The sequence below is a fragment of the Pseudonaja textilis genome, chromosome 3, assembly GCF_049901715.1.
Source record: "Pseudonaja textilis isolate UNSWEBS1 chromosome 3, rPseTex1.2, whole genome shotgun sequence".
Classification (NCBI taxonomy): domain Eukaryota; kingdom Metazoa; phylum Chordata; class Lepidosauria; order Squamata; family Elapidae; genus Pseudonaja; species Pseudonaja textilis.
The window spans coordinates 9,150,470-9,168,264 of NC_141992.1; the positions used below are offsets into that span (position 1 = coordinate 9,150,470).

General features: G+C 39.9%; 2 protein-coding genes across 6 annotated transcripts in view; one reads left to right on the forward strand and one right to left on the reverse strand.

Annotated features, from left to right (window-relative positions):
• Window positions 1-374: 374 nt before the first annotated feature.
• On the reverse strand, window positions 375-12,813 carry GID8 (GID complex subunit 8 homolog). Of its 4 annotated transcripts, none has more exons than XM_087928905.1 (5): window positions 12,745-12,813; window positions 5,911-6,040; window positions 5,183-5,379; window positions 4,371-4,568; window positions 375-3,200 (listed from the first exon to the last, which is right to left on the reverse strand). In XM_087928905.1, the coding sequence occupies exons 2-5, from the start codon at window positions 6,026-6,028 to the stop codon at window positions 3,027-3,029; spliced, it is 687 nt and encodes a 228-aa protein (XP_087785031.1). In that variant the 5' UTR covers window positions 6,029-6,040; window positions 12,745-12,813; the 3' UTR covers window positions 375-3,026. The 4 variants fall into 4 exon arrangements, with proteins under 4 accessions (XP_087785031.1, XP_026553169.1, XP_026553170.1 ...); XM_026697384.2 differs by having other exon boundaries at window positions 12,614-12,757; XM_026697385.2 differs by having other exon boundaries at window positions 12,610-12,757.
• A 61-nt stretch (window positions 12,814-12,874) lies between these two features.
• Window positions 12,875-17,795, forward strand: part of DIDO1 (death inducer-obliterator 1) — an 82,241-nt gene continuing 77,320 nt past the window's right edge. Inside the window, exon 1 of one of the 2 annotated variants that reach the window (XM_087928902.1) lies at window positions 12,875-13,031. The gene's annotated coding sequence lies outside the window, so the exon portion shown is untranslated. The remainder of the gene's footprint in view (window positions 13,032-17,795) is intronic. The other variant, XM_026697375.2, reaches the window with a different exon arrangement.

Genomic DNA, 17,795 nt, shown 5'->3' on the forward strand with positions numbered 1-17,795 from the left:
TAAGAACGGTGACAATAGAAGTTGTAAAATGGGGCAAAACTCACTTAACAAATGTTTCACTTAGCAACAGAAATTCTGGGCTCAATTGTGGTTGTAAGTTGAGGGCTACCTATATTTATATATGTTGCTGTGAAGGTTGAACCTACTTTTCAAGCTTGGATCCCTTGTGGAGTAGGGAGAGCAACCCGTTGTAAATCTAAGATGTTTTGCATACACCCCTCAAAACTACGCACAATGTACATATACAACACAGTCTTCGCTACATGGATTGTAAAACTTACAGACTGATGAGAGTGATTAGCACCATTATATTCTCTGAAACATTATTTCTACAAAGAGGTTCGTTAAAAAAAAAAAACTAGAAGAAAAACGTATTGATCAAAGTTGTATTTAATGCTAAGCAGTTAAGAGTGGAGATCTAACATTATGGAGATAAATTGCAACCATTTTTCACAGCCACTAAGTAAGACATTTCTCGTGTGTATGACAAAAATTCATTTATGTAGTGAGGGCTGTGGGGTTTTATTTTTTGTGAATAATATTTTCATAAGTTATATTTTACACCCTCCCCATCTGAGAATAATTCAAATTGATTATATTATAATTTGTATATGCAAACTATTTTATATACATGTGAATATAAAGATCCCTAAAAGTACCACGGGGACTACACCTTTGCACGCTCTGTAAAATGCATAGCTTTTCTTTCATACCATTTTAAATATTTTTCTCTAAAGTTACCCCCAAGAAACCTTTATAGATTAAAGCTGCTTCAGTGTGAGATGTTTTAACAAAAACCAAATTAAGTAAACCATCATAGTTATATCACACATTTGGCTCTTAAAACACTATATTCCAGTTATTATGCAACCATGGCTTCAACAGAATGCTTGAACATAAAAGAGACCTCTTAAACATGGCTGCAACACAGGATATCTGGTAGAGAAACATGGTCAAGACAACACTGAAAGCTGATGTTTTAAACCAGGGTCTCCAACCGTGGCCGTTTTAAGACATGTAGACTTCCAGAATTCCTCAGCCAGCCATTCTGGCTAGGGAATTCTGGGAGCGGAAGTCCACAAGTCTTAAAAGTGGCCAAATTTAGAAACCATTGCTTTATACTTTCTACATTTTGAGAAGAGGGAAGATAAATTGGTCATATCTAAAGAAAGTCTGGACATTTTGACTTTCAGCGTAGCTGTGCTTAGTCAAATAAAAGAACTTATCAGTCCCAGTTGAGTTGTTAGGAAACATTCCTGAAGAATATAAAATAACCCGGAACACTAAAACCCCGTGCTGAGTGGTCTCCCAAAACGTTAAGTAATTTTCAGTCAGAGCTCTCGCTGTACAAGCATCAGTGCAAAATACAAGTGCCATCTTATCTTCGGACTACTTTTCACACTAGTTTACCAGTGGGCCTTAATCCAGAATGCAGCTGCATACAAATACATATCCCTCTGCTATCTATGTCATTCTCAATTGTTTCTATGAGGAATATAGAGAAGCTTCTGGCAGTCTGTTACACCAAGCAATGACTGTAGCAAAACCTTGCTGAAAACCAAACCTTTGCGTTCTATAGCTTGCTCATTTATTCACCAAGAGCACTGGTACTACTAGGCTACACCTAAATGGACTATTCTAATTTTTTTTTCTCTCTCCTTTCAGCAGAAAATGCGTAAAATGAGCACTGAGAGGCAGATTTATCCTAGCTGGCAATAAGATTAGTTAACAGCTTGGCAACTGGAGATACCTTGGCTTCAGCAACCTTGGAGATAACTGAATTAGTTGCAGGATGGTGATCTTGAAACTGGCCAGGCTATCACTTATAACTCCCAGACAAATAGGGGAACAATGTTTTTAAACCAGCCTTGCATTGCCATTAACCATCCATAAAGAAACCTGCAATGCAGCAACTGAGTAAGAAATAACTCATGGAATTACAAGGGCTTTAACAAGGGCAGAAATAAATCCTAACCATGATAACAACATCCCCACTATTAAGAGGTGAGCTCCAGGGAGGAGAGTTGTAAAATCAAAGTTCTAATTATCCAAGATAAGAAAGAAACTTGTTAAAGTAATTCCATCATTTAAAAATTATGGCCCCCTAAAATTTATACTATTCCACTGGGTGTTTTTACATTAAGCTATTTCTTCTTATTGGGAATGGCTAACATTATTGCCATTTCCATATTGTCCGTAAATATATTACAGGCTTTAAGACTGTAATTGTCACCCCAAGCAGTATAAGGACTGCAACTGGCATTAAGAAATAGAACCACAAAGAAACTCTGGGGAAAGGACGCCTACCTATAATGTGATGTCTATAATGTCTGTCTTCAGAGGCTATTTTGGTCATTCTTGAAAACTACAAAAGAAAATGCTTTTATTTTTAGCAACGCTTCTGAGAGAACTAGGCCCATCATGAACATAACATTCAGCCCCATATAAATAAGTCACCAAGGTATGAAAAGCAAGGGCAGTTATCTTCAATTACAGCTTACAAGCTTTCTATACTATAGTCTATGCAGTAAACAACACTGGCAGGAGGCTTACAAAATGATCACTTTAACCAATCGCTAGCTTATAAATAGGGAATGCATATTTGGCTATAAATTAACACAGAAATAAGTCCACGTTTCAAGTGAAAAACAGGTGAAGTTTAACTGGAGAGTTGCCAAGAGCTTTAACATCAATTCGTTGGCTACCAAAATATGCTTCAGTGGTCAGATGTTGCAAACCTTCAGCACAGTATTTAAAAAAGAACCTTGGTATTTGGCTAAAAAAAGTACGACAGTGCATAGCCTAAGTCAGATGGACAAAGTGATGTAATGCTTTTCCAATGCCAATTTGGTGCATTTTAAAAGGGACCCCTTCCCTTTACGTATGCTTGCCAAGGAAAGAAACGAAACAAAACACACAACCAAATTGCAAAAGTCCTGAACTGTAGTAAAAATATTTCAGTCACAGACTGATTAAAAATGTATAATCACTGTGCAGATGTGAGATTTAGTGTCCATCTGCACATTTTACTTGGGTTCCTCAATTGTCCCCTTGCTGAGATCTGTCATTTTGGGATATTTTACTTTCTTCTGGTCCAGCTCATTTTGAGCCCACAGTAGTAGCTTCAATAATTTAGCCAGCTTGGGGGTTGACTCACGATTTTCATAATCTAACACAGCTTGGTTTACTTCGCTCCACACCTAGAGAAAGAGACAAATAACATGGATTAGCAATGAAACAAGAGATTAAGTTTTGCCCCATTTTACAAGTCTGTAGAGATTCTCAGTCATCCAGGTCATAATTGTCCCAAAGTGCTTTTTTGGAAGGCAACTGGGCTTTCTTTTTTCTTTTGAAGACATTTCGCTTCTCGTCCAGGAAGCTTCTTCAGCTCTGACAGGATAGTGGGTTATCCTTCCATCCCCCACTATCCTGTCAGGACTGAAGAGGCTTCTTGAATGAGCAGCGAAACGTCTTAAAAAGAAACAAGAAAGCCCAGTTGCCTCCTGAAAAAAGCACCTTTGGGACTCATTTTACAAGCTTTCTTGCCAGATTTGCTAAGTGAATCACTGCAACTGTTAAGTTTAGTAACACGGCTGTTAAGTGAATCTGGCTTCGTCGTTGACTTTGCTTGTCAGATCACATTTTTCTCACAACTACTACTCTGCGAGGTGGGTTGGGTTGGGTTGAGAATGTATGACTGGCCCAAAGTCACCCAGCTGGCATTCCTACCTAAGGCAGAACTAGAACTCAGTTTTCTGGTTTCTAATCTGGTGCCTTAACCACTAGACTACACTAAAAGACACTATTTTACAATTGTATTCTGTTCCATTTGGGGCAGACACCATGAAACATGATGGCAAGAATATCATTATGAGGGGTTCTTGGTGTTCCGTTAGCTTGCTTGCTTTCCTGCAGACATTTCATTACCCTAACTAGGTAACGTTATCAGTGCTTGACTAGCGTTGATGTTACCTAGTTGGGTAATGAAATGTCTGCAAGAAAATGAGAAGCTCAGAGAGCACCAAGGACCCCTTATGTCATCCTTGAGCTACAAATATTCTCCTTTATTAGAATCTCCTTATTGTTATAGTTATCTATTAAAAAAGTAGGCAGTAATTTTCTTCTTTATATTCATCACTCCTGGGCATGTTTACTTCACCACTCAAGTTGAATCCTCACACAACTGATTAGTTAAAATAATAGTTAACTAAGCAATTTAGCTGACTGAGCAAGCCCTTAAAAGAAAACCTTAATCAACTAAAAAGACCTAAAGCCACCTCTACTCCACAACACACTAAGCGATAAACGTAAATGAACAAGCAGTTAAGAGTTCTGCAATCTTTAATTTTAGTTCCACAACTAGGACTTACTTTCTGTCGCTGCATCATATTGAGCAAATCTCCAAAGGGGGATTCCTCCGGATTATCAAAAGCAAGGAGAGCAAGCGTGCGCTCCATCTCCGTCAGGCATTCCCGGCTCTCTTCTCCTTGTTCTGCTAACTGAGTCTGAGCAAACTCCAGAGCAGCTTCAGTTTCCCGCTGCCGAATCAGTTCAATTAAATGTTGCTGCTGCACAGATCAAAGGGGGCGGCGGGGGGAATAGAAAGTTAAACACACTTTATCTCCTGTATTAGAAGCATCACTTGAATATTCGGCTTTGATCAAACATCTTCAAATTTATTTTTTAAAAATCTAATGGTCAGAAGCGAAGCTATGTGACTTAGCTTTTCAAGCATTTCTTGTGTCAATAAAAGAATGTGGACACTTCGTGTCCTAGACCTCTCTAATGTGATTCTATCATTCAAAGATTGCCCCTTCAGGATTGAGATATTTGGAGTGTTAATGCTCAGCTAAAGAACTGCACAGGATAGTACATTTAAATGGGCCAGATGGGCCATGTGCAGGCAACGCCCATCCTGTTCCACAAATGGAAAAAAACATTACAAAAGTCACATGATGGCAACGTGATGTGGCAAGTTTGATGCCAGAGATCTAGACAATTCCACTGTTCACATTTTCACATTTTATCTATCACAATTCTCATAAGGCCAAAGGGCATACAAAATGTCTACCTTACAAATTAAAATAAATTATGAATTCAATTATAGTTCTTAAATAATCAATAAATGTATTATTTAGATACATTAACTATAACCCCTGCATCTTTAAATCTGTTAGCTTACCTGCAAATGGAAGTAAAGGTACCGATTTGTGTCTAATAACTCTGGATGAAGGCTATTGATCAGTGCAATGGCTTCCTGAATCTGACCTTTGAGGATCATCTCCCGAATTTTTATTCTTTCATCCAGGGTCTCTAAATCAACACTAGGTTCAATTCCAGATTCCATCCGAAACTTCTCAGCAGCCTCTTTAAATCCTTCTGAAATGAAATGGAAGAAGAAACTGGTCATGAAAGAGGGGGAGAAAAGTCATCTACATGGCTTTCGGCATTGAATGACGTTTGGTGTTTTTGTTTTTACAATAAAGAGGGAGCTGAAGTTTCAGACTGCAAAAGAGGGCAAAAAAGATTAGAAGCTGTAATTTTCTTATTAAACCTTTCTCAAAACTAACTTCCTAGGTGGTCAGTTCCTGAAGTTAACAAAAACTTTCTGAAAAAATTAGTAGCTATGTAGGATTTCTTCTTCGTTTCTTCCTTTTCCTCTTTTTTCTACTTGTCCTTTTGCCTGTAAGCTTGTAGGAAGAGACTATATTATTAAAACTTAAGAAACTTTTCAGTGTTTATATAATATGGCACATAATTACAGATTGTGGAGTGGGCAGCAGCTGTGTTTTTGGTCTTCATAAGACTCTTCTAGCATAGTGCTATCACTGAATATAAACACGTGCTGGAATAGCTGCTCTAAATACCATTCTTAAATTAAGAGGCAATTGTAAATCTAGTGATTGTTACCTGTAACAAGATAGTTCATAATTAAGCGATTCATGTCAGCTCTTTGGATGTGTAAATTATTGAGTTTTTCCATCCACTCATCTTTTGTAATTTCATCGGGTTTTTCTGCATAACTCATTTTTGTCCTTCACTAAAAAAGAGGATAAGAGATTTTTATCCATCCGAGCGCTGAGACACAATTGTGGTTAGATGAAACAAAAAACAATTTAAATATATATTGAACTCTGAATTTACCAGATCTCAGTACAAGAGACTTTTCATGTAATAGTCCATATTTCCATGAAACAATGTTATTTTGCAGATGATATGCTCTGCAATATTTGCACAGCCGTACTACTTCATTACTCAGGTGATGTAAATCACTGTGCTGACATACTTTTTCAATGACGGACACACAACCCCAAATGGTCAGTTAGAATGAGATTTCATTGTAGTTAACCATCTAGCATCAGTAAAAAAAAAGTGGTATCAAAAAATAAAGTTTAATTTGCAGTCATAAGATTAAATGCAGCTCTCTAACTCTGATGAAAGACTTGCATTTTCTAATGGACCTCTCTGCTGTCAAATGGAAATTTAATAAGCATGCTAGATGACATGAATCTATCATTTTGACTTTGATTAACTTCTTCAAATTCTTCTTTATTTTCGGCTAACAAGCTGCTGTCATGTGCCACTCTCAAGATGGCTATGCCTATCTGGACTTGAGCTGTCACTTATCCAATCTTTGCATTCTTCTATTCCTTGAACAAGCTGAACAGATGATATGGAAACAATATGCATCCTTGACTTACTCTCTTTCCTATTTTGTACCTCTTTGTTTTTCCAGAGTCAGTCCTTACAATAGGCTTCTTGCTCATGATAAAGAGCTCTCAGAAGAATATGTGAGTGTTCTGGTATATACCCATTAACCTAGATTCTGGTACGTTTAACACAAAAGCCTTGCTGTAGTCAATAATGCAAAAGAAAATCCCATTTGCTATCTTTGCATTCCATGTTAGGTTACCGATCTGACCTTATAGCCTACTGCCTTTTCTAAAAGTTGCTTCTCCTTATGGCTCCGCTCTGTAAGATTTTAAGTAATATTTTGACTTGTGTGAGGAATTAGCCTAGTTTGACACGTTGCTTTATGTATCTTTTGTTTGGTATAGGAATATATTCCAACCTCTCGTCCAAGGGTGTAAAATTGGCAGCCCACAGGCCAGATATATCACGTGTAGGCCACGCCCACCCCAGCTCTGCAAATGGGAAAACTGTTGCAAAATGTCACGATGGCAACGTGACATGGCTACACCTGTGCTCTTGGCCATATAACCTTGTTCCATATTTGTTGACATAGAACTGTTATAGCACTTTTACCTGTCTTTCACCCTCAACTTTAAACAATAGGCGTTTCAGGAGCACCTAGTATTTAACAGCTGGTTCAGTGCATTTTGCACTTTGTTTTCTATTGCAGTCAGCTGTTGTGTACAGCCTCTCTTAAGTGTTTTTGTTTTTCTATAAGCTACAAGGGGCTGTCTCTTTCCTCAGGCACAGGGTTATGGTATGAAAGCCTAGCAAATACAGAATGAAACTGTTTTGTGGAAGCACTGTTATGCGGGACATCACAGACATTGTCATTGTATATTGCTTTTTAAATCTTACGTATTTTGTTTTACTGATCTTGCTCATGGGCCACCCTGGATTATTGTATATAAGATGCATGGCCATACTTTTTTTTTTCAATGAGTAAATCATGTATATATAATGTATCTTCCCATTTTCTTTAAGTATCCTTTGCTTGTATATCAGGCTTACTCAACTATTCATGCCTTAGCTGTAACATTTCCTGCAATTTCTCTGTTCTTAAAACTATCTCTCACTTTTGCACTATATTCCCCTACTTGTTAACAATCTTGACTGAGGTATATAGAGCCTTGTTCAGAGATGATTGCTTGATACTGAAAATGCTACATTTATATAATTTATCTGTGGGACCAAGCTTCCTTTTTTCTTGTCTGTTATAATTTCTTCTGAAAGCCACTTGGATCTTTTGTTGTTACAAAATTTGAGAATTATTTTCCCACTTCAATTTTCATAAACATCTCTTATCTCTCCACATCACTTATCTCTCTCCACTGTTCGAATTTTCTTTCATACAAGGTAAGCATACTGGAGTAATATTCTGTGTCTTTTCCAGAACAAATCTTGCAACTATACCTACTCTCTTTAATTTACTAATGTTCTATCAATTATACAGATAAAATTTGGCAATTTACTGTTTTAGTCTGTTTCTGGAAATGTCTGTCTTATTCCACTGCACTTCCCGCACCTGTGTTTGTTACCTATGTGATCAAGCCAATTAAAGTCATAGGTACTAAATTGCATATTTTAGGCATATATGACCTTAGCTTTATGGAATGGTCCACTTTAAATCAGATGAGTATGTGAGATTATGCAAAGGAATAGATAGCAATGTTACTCAAAAAAACATTGCTTAAGTATATGGCTGGTTATAACTTAATAGCAGATCAATCAGAATAGAGTTAGAAGGGATCTTGGAGTTGTTCTAGAATCTTCTAGTCCAATCCCCTGCTTAAGCTATACCATTTTAGACAATGACTGTCCATATACAGAATTTGTGGTTTTCAGTGAATATCATGATTTCCAAGTTCCTATGAAGTGGAAACATTGAGGAATTATTTGGCAAATAGAGCTAAAAACTGCACACTTAATAATACAGTACAACATTTTTATTGGCTGAATGGAATGCAGGTATTGAAAAAATAAAGGTTCATGAAAATACTGGAATATTTGCATTGAATAAATGCAATAATGCAGAAGATAGGTTAATAAGAGTTTTATAAAGAGAATTATTTATTGCTGACACTTGCTTCAAGTTTGAAAAATGCAGATTGTGTGCATGAATGGCACTGAGTACCATACAATTCTGATGCAACAATTTTAAGTTCTCTCATTCCATACTTCAATCATCTACATACTTGTAAAACAAGAAATTCCTCTTTCAATATTGATTCTACTAATGGGCAAGCTTCCCATATAGCTTAGGTCCACTTCAGAATTACTTCCATTCTTGACCAGACACTAAGATGTCTTCTGATCTGGGGTTTATCAAATAGTTATCTAAAGCTATCTTCAGATTTCAGACATGTCCAGAAAGTTTTCTTTGTAACAAGTCCCAAAAGGAGTACAGAAATGGACATCAGGGTTGAACTGTGGAATTCTTGGTTTTTGACACCCTACATAGATTGTACTTCAGCACTTTAAACCACTAGAATGGTCGGTCGGCCCTAAAATAATCACAGTAGTACGTAAGGTTGATCCTTGCAAAAAACTTCCCAGCCCTAGTTGCCACTCGCTTTTCCATCAGGAGCCATGAGTCCGAAAAGAATTCCCAAATTGTGTGCTAGTTCGGTCTGGGGAAATAGAACTCAATTGAGAACTAAAGATGAGGTGTCCAATTCCTGAATCAAAGCCACTTTATCTTGCTAGGATCTCCAGGTACTAGGTTTGTACCTCAGTAGCATCACATGGATTCCGATGATAACTACCAACTACCTCCATAACACCAGAACATCCATAAGCCATTATGGATGTTCATATAGATTGTGTATACTCATGTTAAGTTTCCTGATGTAGAAACTGTTGAGCCCTAAGGAATTCTAGAAAGCAGGGGCCACGGGTTTGACCTGCCTTTCCCTATCCACACCGACTGGCTGCAGAGAAAGAAGAATTACTGCAAAACAGAGCTTTCCATACTCAAATACTAAGCTGGTCCAAAGAATGATGATCAGTGGTGCAGGAAGTCACCAAGAGATTAACATCCAGAACTGCACCACCCTTATTCTACCAGAAATCATCCACAAATGTAATCAATGCTGCCTCAATAGAATATCCCTGCCAAAAAGGGTGACTCAAAATGGTCCGGATAATCTGTTTCTTCTATACTCCTCTTAAGTTGCAGCCCAACTATCTTCTCCATATTCTTCCTTCCCCCACCCCCAAACAGAAGCTGGGGACTGGGCAGAAATTGTGCAGTACTATTGTATCCAATGCATTTTTTTTTAAGATGGGTGTACTATCAGCTCTTTCACTATGTCTTTGCTCAAGGATGAATTTGTTATTACTAAATCCAACTACAGATGCCCTTGCCAGCCAGAAGGGTTATGAATTTTATATACAGGAGGCAATGCTAATAGCACTAAGAACCTGTCCACTTCCTTAAGTTTCATAGGATCTAACAGTATAATTGATTTAATCAGGGAGTCATATTTATTTGCTTTCCAACACAATATATGCCATAACTTGTCCACAATATTGTTCATTCCCCAAAACATATGGACTAAAAGAAGTGACAAAATGGGGACCTCATAATTTTTCAGGATAATTTTAAGACAGCAATTCTCTAACATAGGAATGTCGAAGACAGATAAAAAATGAGGAATGACCATTCACCAAAATATGTGATTCTACCTGCAATTATTTAAATATGAATAAAAGCAAAAGTAGAAAAGTAGCTCTGGGGTGTTTACTTGGGTAATTTTTATACCATACAGCATAATAATAATCATCTATCTTGTTGGAATCTTATCTTTGAGCTGCAGTTGAAAAATTAGGAAATGCTGACTATCTTAAAGACATGTACTGAGGTGAAATAGCAGAGTACAATTTTGACTTTCTGGTTCACAGCTCATCTCTTAACAATCTATAAACAAACAGTAATCAAACAAATTGTCATGACGTAAATATGCCCCACATTTATCTGCATACTCAGAACTTTTTGTTCTCCTCTCTTTAAAAGAGATATATATTGCTATAATTTAAAACCACTTTTCAAACTGCCCCAGCTTGAAAAAAATGACTTGAAGAATGGCAAAGGAAGCCTAAGTGAAAAAGCATATTTTATGTGAGAAAGTGAAGCTCAAGAACTTACTAGAATTGCAAACAATGTTAGCTCTAGAACTTTAGCTTATGTAACTTTTTCTCAAATTGTACATATAGCTGATAAAATTCACCAACACGAGCATTTCTGTAGTTTTTCTAGCAGCAATAAGAAAGTGATTTATATTGCTTTTTTTCACAATTGTTTCTTACTTTCACATTCAGCCTACAACCCTGGCATTATTTGATGGTCTCCCATCCCTCACTCAGGCCCAGCTCTGCTTTTCTTCTTTGCTGAGGCAAGATCAGTCAGGTGCTGCCATCTGCTGAGTCGTGATAAATCATGATTTATACTTAAATAGCCGTCCAAAAAGAACATTCATGAGTTAGTGGAAATGGCCCTATCAATAACCTGCAAGTGTAATAAAAGTTGAGTGGTTGACATCCAATTGGAACCAAAGAAATGGGACATCTTAGAAACATAATGTGCCACCCCAGAGTCATCCTGTAAGGGAATGGGTGGGATAAAAATTTAACATATAAAACACCCACCAGCACCATCTTTACAAGACTACCATTATTTATGGCACAAATTTGCTCGTAATTTTAATTGTTAGATTGAGAGTTTGGCATCACACATAAAAACCTCCACAAGCCATTTAAAATCCATTTACTTCCAGGGTGTTCCAAAATGACTTATTATATTCTGTGAATAATCAGGCAACACCCAGCCAACATCTTTCAGAAAGGGAAAAACCTCTCAATCCAGTTACAGCTTAATCAACGCACAGCCACAATTGAGTCCAAAATGTAGACACTGAATGTTAAGTGAGTTTTACCCAGCTTCACAACTTTTCTTGCCACAGTTCTTAAGTGAATCACCGCAGCTGTTAAATTTGTAACACAATCGTTAAGTGAATCTGGTTTCCCTGATGATTTTGCTTGTCGGAAGGTCACAGAAGGGGTGATCACAGGACCCCAAGACACTGCAACCGTCATAACTGTGAGTCGGTTGCCAAGCATCTGAATGTAAATCAGGGGGCCACGGCGGATGTTGTGACGGTTGCTAAGTGTGAAAAATGGTCATAAATCATTTTTCAGCACCGTTAACTTTAAACTGTCACTAAATGAGCTGTTAGACCACCTGTACCTCTTGAAGGACCTAGTATTTGGAGGGAAGGAATAGAGGATAACAGAGATGGAAGGGACTTTGGAGGTCTTCTAGTCCAACCCCCTGTGCTCAATTGGATCCTCTACCCTGAACGGTCACTAAGCGAACTCTTGTAAGTCGAGGCACGGCCTGTATAAGGCCGGAAACTAGCACCCGCCAAGCCATTTTCTGCATTACGTGCCAGAAATATCCGTCTTCCTAAGTTCGGCGAAGTTTAGCTAAGAGAGGCAAGACCCCGTTGGGTTGAAAGAGGCGGGCGCCTCAATTTGACGCGCTCGGTCCTCGAGGCTTAAGGCCTAAGCACTCTTTCCTCGGGACGCCCTTCTATGCACTCCTCCCGGGGGCAGCTTTAAAGGCGAGAACCGGAGCGGGAAGAAGAGGCTCCCCGGCAAGCACCGTCGCTCGAGGGGTCGCGGGGGAAGGACGTGTGGAGAAGGCAGGCCGGCAAACGCTCTGGGCCTCCGAGCGCCTCAGGTTGGGGCTTCCTGTCTCTCCGCGCTCGCGGCAGGCCCAGGAGGGGGCGGGCCCCTCCGCGCGGCCAAGCGAGCCTCTCACAGGCGCCGAGCGGGCCCAAGATGGCTCCTTCCCCTCAGCCGCCGTCATCCCTCGCCAGAACTGTACCTTTCCGGGCCACCCTTTCTGCCACTCACCCACCGAAGCGAGCGAGCCAGTCAGCCGCCTCGTCCTCCTCCGTCGCCACCGGGACCTCGACGTTAGCCAGGCCCCCTTCACCCGCTCCGCCCCCCCTCCCTCTATTTTTTTTTTCCTCGCCCGCGCGCTCTCACCCCGTCGGGCCGCACCTCTCGCGAGAACACCGCGCCAATCGCGCCGCGCCGAGCTTCGGAAAAGTCGCGAGGAATGGGGGGGGGGGGCATAGAGACGAGAATGAAGGAAGGGGACCGGAAGTGCGAGGTTGGATGCACCGGAGAGGGAAGGAGAAAATGGTTGCCCGGAGAAACGCGAAGACGAAGCGAGTGGTTTGGAATCTATGAGAGTGGCGTCTTACGTAACCTCGGCCCGGAGGAAGAACTCTAAATTCGTACTTTATTCCCTCTGAGCGACCTTTCATGTGGTTGGTGTCAGGTTCCTGAAGTTGACACACTCTGTAATCACAGTTTGTTTAATAGTGGTTGACACTCTGGATCACAGTTTATTTACTGATGATTGACACACTGAATTGCAGTTTGTTTAATGGTTGAGACACTGAATCAGTTTGTGTAATGATGGTTGACACTGAATCACTGTTTAATAGTGGTTGACATACTATGAATCACAGTTTAATGCTTGACACATGGAATCACTGATTGTTATTGACACTTAATCTGTTTAATGATGGTTGACACTGAATCACAGTTTGTTTAATGGTGGTTTACTGCATGAACTACAGTGGGATAGCTACAGCTATTTATTTATTAAAAAGATGTCTACAGCTATCCAATTCAGTGGTATGAAACATTCAAAACATTGAAATGTGAAGGTCGCCTGGGTGACCTTGGCCCAATCACCAGGGGACAAGTGAGTTCTAGTCCCACCTTAAGCAGGAAAGATGCCAGGTGATCCTGGGACAGATCCATTCTTGGCCCAAACTCACCTCACAGGGTTGTTGTTAGGAAAATAGGAGAATAGGAAGTAGGATATGTTTGCTGCCTTGAGTTATGAAGTAATAAAGGTAAGATAAAAATCTAGTAAGTAAAATAAATACAAATCCACAGTTTAAAATCCCCTCGCCTTGTTGTATGCCAAGCCACAAACAGGCAAACTGTTTTTTACTTCTGGGGCTAATCCATCCTACTGTACTAAAACAGTTTTTCCTCATCTGATGACTGTTTTTGATTACCTCTCCATTATTCCAAACACCACAATACAAACGTACTTGTGGCAACTGTTTTTTCCTCAGGATGTATAGTATTTTAGAGATTCTGATATCTTTCATTGTTTAGGCACCCTGTACTAAACCTTTTGTTTAAACATTTAATAATTGTCCAAACCATACATTTTAGGGTTCATAAGCCCACAAAACTATAAATTCTACTTTACAACTATGCCAGCTGAGTTTATCAAATTCAGTAAGCTCCAAGCAAACCGACTCTCTTTGTTATAGCAAAATGACTGAATCCAACCCATGATGGTGAGATTTTAGTTGTGGCCATTTGAAATAGCATTATATTGTGAAAAGGTATCCCTTGATTTAAAAGAAACTTCTTTTTTAACATCTACCTGCTGAGGGAAGGAAGCATACTGTGCTTCTCTTAAGTAAATCGACTGCCGCTTCCAATCTCTAAATTATTCTAGATTCATCCATTCTGAATTTCTTACCATTTAAATTCCAGTAATACATGCAGCTCCAATGGTCTTTGCAACTAAAACAAATAATTTCCCCTTGGGGTTTGTTGCATATGAGGAACTTCAACCAAAAATATTTCTCAGATAAACAAAACCACCCAGGGGGACCCTTGAAAATAATACAGCTCCTAGATGCATGGTAGCCTATAGTAATAGCAATAGCACTTAGACTTATATACTACTTTACAGTGTTTTACAGCCTTCTCTAAGCGGTTTACAGAGTCAGCATATTGCACCCAACAATCTGGGTCCTCATTTTACCCACCTCAGAAGGATGGAAGACTGAATCAACCATGAGCCTGGTGAGATTTGAACTGCCAAATTGCAGGCAGCAGCAGAAGTAGGTTGCAGTACTGTACTCTAACCACTATGCTACCATGCTAAAGTCTTGGGTAGCAGATATTGTAATAGAATTTCCACCTATGTAGCAGCATCTTTCAGAGAGATGAAGGAAGTTGAATAAATAGTCATATTCCATATGTATTAGGTTTGGTCGGTCATTCAGAATGACTGTCCAACATACTTCATCATTCAAATTCCAGTCAGCTGGAAAACCCTGCTCGCCTAATGTTTTGCAGAGGATTCTAGTGGCTGCAACAGCATTATGCTAGAGGTATTTAATTGGGGGGAGGCTGATCCAAAATTTTAAAATAGTAATCCTTTTACGTATTGCTTTTTGGGTTAGGATAAGGACGCTCAACCTTTGGAATCTTATCAACCTTAAGTCTGCCCTAGAGGTATCTAGAATTTAATTCCAAATTGTAGTTTTAATATATTATTGAATATGCAAGGAAATACATTACATCACTAGGGAGGGATCAGTTAGCTATTAAATGCCATTGTATTGTTGTGACTTTTCATAACTATGTATCCTTCATTTCAACCCATCCCTGGTGCCAATGCACAGCTTTTAAAAGGGCATTCTAATGATCTTCATACTAGACATTGTTTTGCCCACCTCTTTTTTCCTGTGTCATCATGACCAAAGCAAATGAGTTTGTTGATTGTTCTTCAATGCCTCCAGAAATTTTATTTAATCTAGGAGTAATCATTTTTTTTCTTCCTGAAGTCCAGTTAGTCACCATCTTCAAATCCATAATTCAGAGACTTCTTTCTCTTTGCTCTTGTTCACTGTCCAACTTGGTTTTAATTTTATTACATGTAAATGAAATATAAAATAAAACATTTTTAAAAATAATCTGGGATTATCTACTAATTCTGAAATTCAATAGTTGCATATCCCTCAAGGGCCAAAGGTAGCTCTCACCTAGGGTAGCTCTCACCTTGGATTAGGAGATGGTGCTAGAAAATGTTGAGTAAAATAGGTTTTGCCTATTTGGGGCAAATGTCTATGGAGATTCTCTGTCATCTAGGTCAGTGGCCCCCAACCTTTTTTGTGCCACGGCCCGGTACCAGCATCACAAAATGATCCACGGCCCGGTACCAGCATCAGCACACATGACAAGGCAAGGTGAGCTGAGCGACCGGCCAGCCAGCCGTCCCTCGCTTCTCCCTGCCACCTTCAACTCCTCCTTTGTACCTTTGTCAATGGGCTTTGCTTTGGGATGGCTTCAGGACGGTCGCTCGGCTCGCCTTGCCTTGGGTGCTGAAAGAATCCTCGCGCCTTAGTTTCATTCAAAGTCCCCCGAGGATTCCTTCAGGACCCAAACACCACTTTCCAACCAGAAAAGCTCACCCGGAAGCACTTTCTCGTCAAACAAGATGGCGCCCAGCAAACCAGAGGCCCGGTAGGAAATGTTCCATGGACCAGTACTGGTCCGCAGCCCGGTGGTTGGGGACCCCTGATCTAGGTCATGGTTATATCCAGGGGTAGGCTTCAAAAATTTCAGCAACCGGTTCTCTGCCTGGTTGCTAGGTGGACATGGTCATGGTGGGTGTGCCCTAGTCGGCCTCCTGCACCATGGTGGGGTGGGTGCCCTCCTCAGACCCTGGAGGCTTTCCTTGAGCCTCCGGGAGGGCGAAAACAGCCTTTCCCGGGCTCCAGGGAAACTTCCGGGAGGCCCATTTTTTTGTCCATCCTGAGCCTCCATGTGGGCCCTGCACTTACCTTGCATCCAAAATGGGCTGCGTGGAGACTCCTGGGAGGGTAGGATGGGGTCAGCCCGGGGTGGGATTTGGCAGTTCGCCAAACTGGCCATAACATAAGCTATGAACCCAGGCGAACCCAAAGCAACCCACCCCTGGTTATATCCTTAAGGTGCTTTTTCCCAAAGGCAACTGGACTTTCTGTGGGTTTTTTTTTCTCTTGAAGATGTTTCACTTCTCATCCAAGTAGCTTCTTCATATTCTAGCTGAAAGTGTTTTTTCAACGCAAAGTAAAATGTCTTCAAGACAAAAAATATCTCACAGAAAGTCCAGTTGCCTTTGGGAAAAAGCGTTTTTGGGGTTACCTTGAGCAAATTTGGTTAAGTTTCCCATACCTGGATTGCAAAACTCTGGACCACTAGATGGCAGCAAAGAGATATAAAAATATCTATCTAGAGAGTACTGTTATTTGCTGCCTTCTAGTGTGTGTCGGAAAGTCTGCAGGCCAAATGTGATAGAAGGTGTGTGGGAATGTGTATATATGTACACTTTAAATCAATATTGAGTTCTGGTGACTACCTGGACAAGTCCTTGCCTTTCTTGGCAAGATTTAAGCAAGTGGTTTGTGGTTGCATTGTAACCAGGGCTGAGAGAGAGGGATTGGCTCAAGGTTACCCAGCTGCTGGTTTTGTGCCTAAGGTGGAACTAGAACTCACAATCTCCGGGTTTCCTGATCTGATTTATAGGATCTGAAGAGAAGCTAGACAATGTTTATTTTGCATGTTCCAGTTTGTAGCTCTAGTTTGTAGTTTCATTTAGTAAGTTTTATTTAGTCTGGGTTGCTGACCTTTAATGATTTGAATTTGAATGATTTGAAAGCAGTGGGAAAGGCACAACAAATTCATTTCCTAATCCATAAGATGTATTCCAAGTTGATCAGTGATGTTTAATGTTTTTTTATTGACTTTTAACAGTATTGGGCAAACCAGTGTTGAAAGGCTGGCAAATGCCTTTCTTCCAAGGGTTCTTTTTTCCTGCTGGGAGGGCTCCAGTACAAGGACACAGACAACTACTTGGAAGCAGGTTCCTTTAATTTTCAGGAAGGCAAGAGATAGCAAGAAGTCTGCGTTCCTGGGGCTAGCCAGCTTTGTGTAATAAACTCCTGATTTTTATACCTTTTCTCCTTTTGTGTGTGAGTGCTTAATGTTTTAAATCCTGTCAGGGGGGTTGTCTTCATTTCCGTCAGAGGGTAAACTCTGCGGGGTGGTTTGATTGGATTATTAGTTTCATTTCTTACATTTGTTTAGTGGCAATCTCCTGTCTGCTATGTGTCTTTTGTCTATTTGTTTTGCTGATTTGGCATGGCCTTTTGTTTGTAAGGGATTTCTTTTTCTTGTTTCCCTAGCTTTAATTACTTGGCTTTTGTCTAGGGGGCTTCTTTCAATAC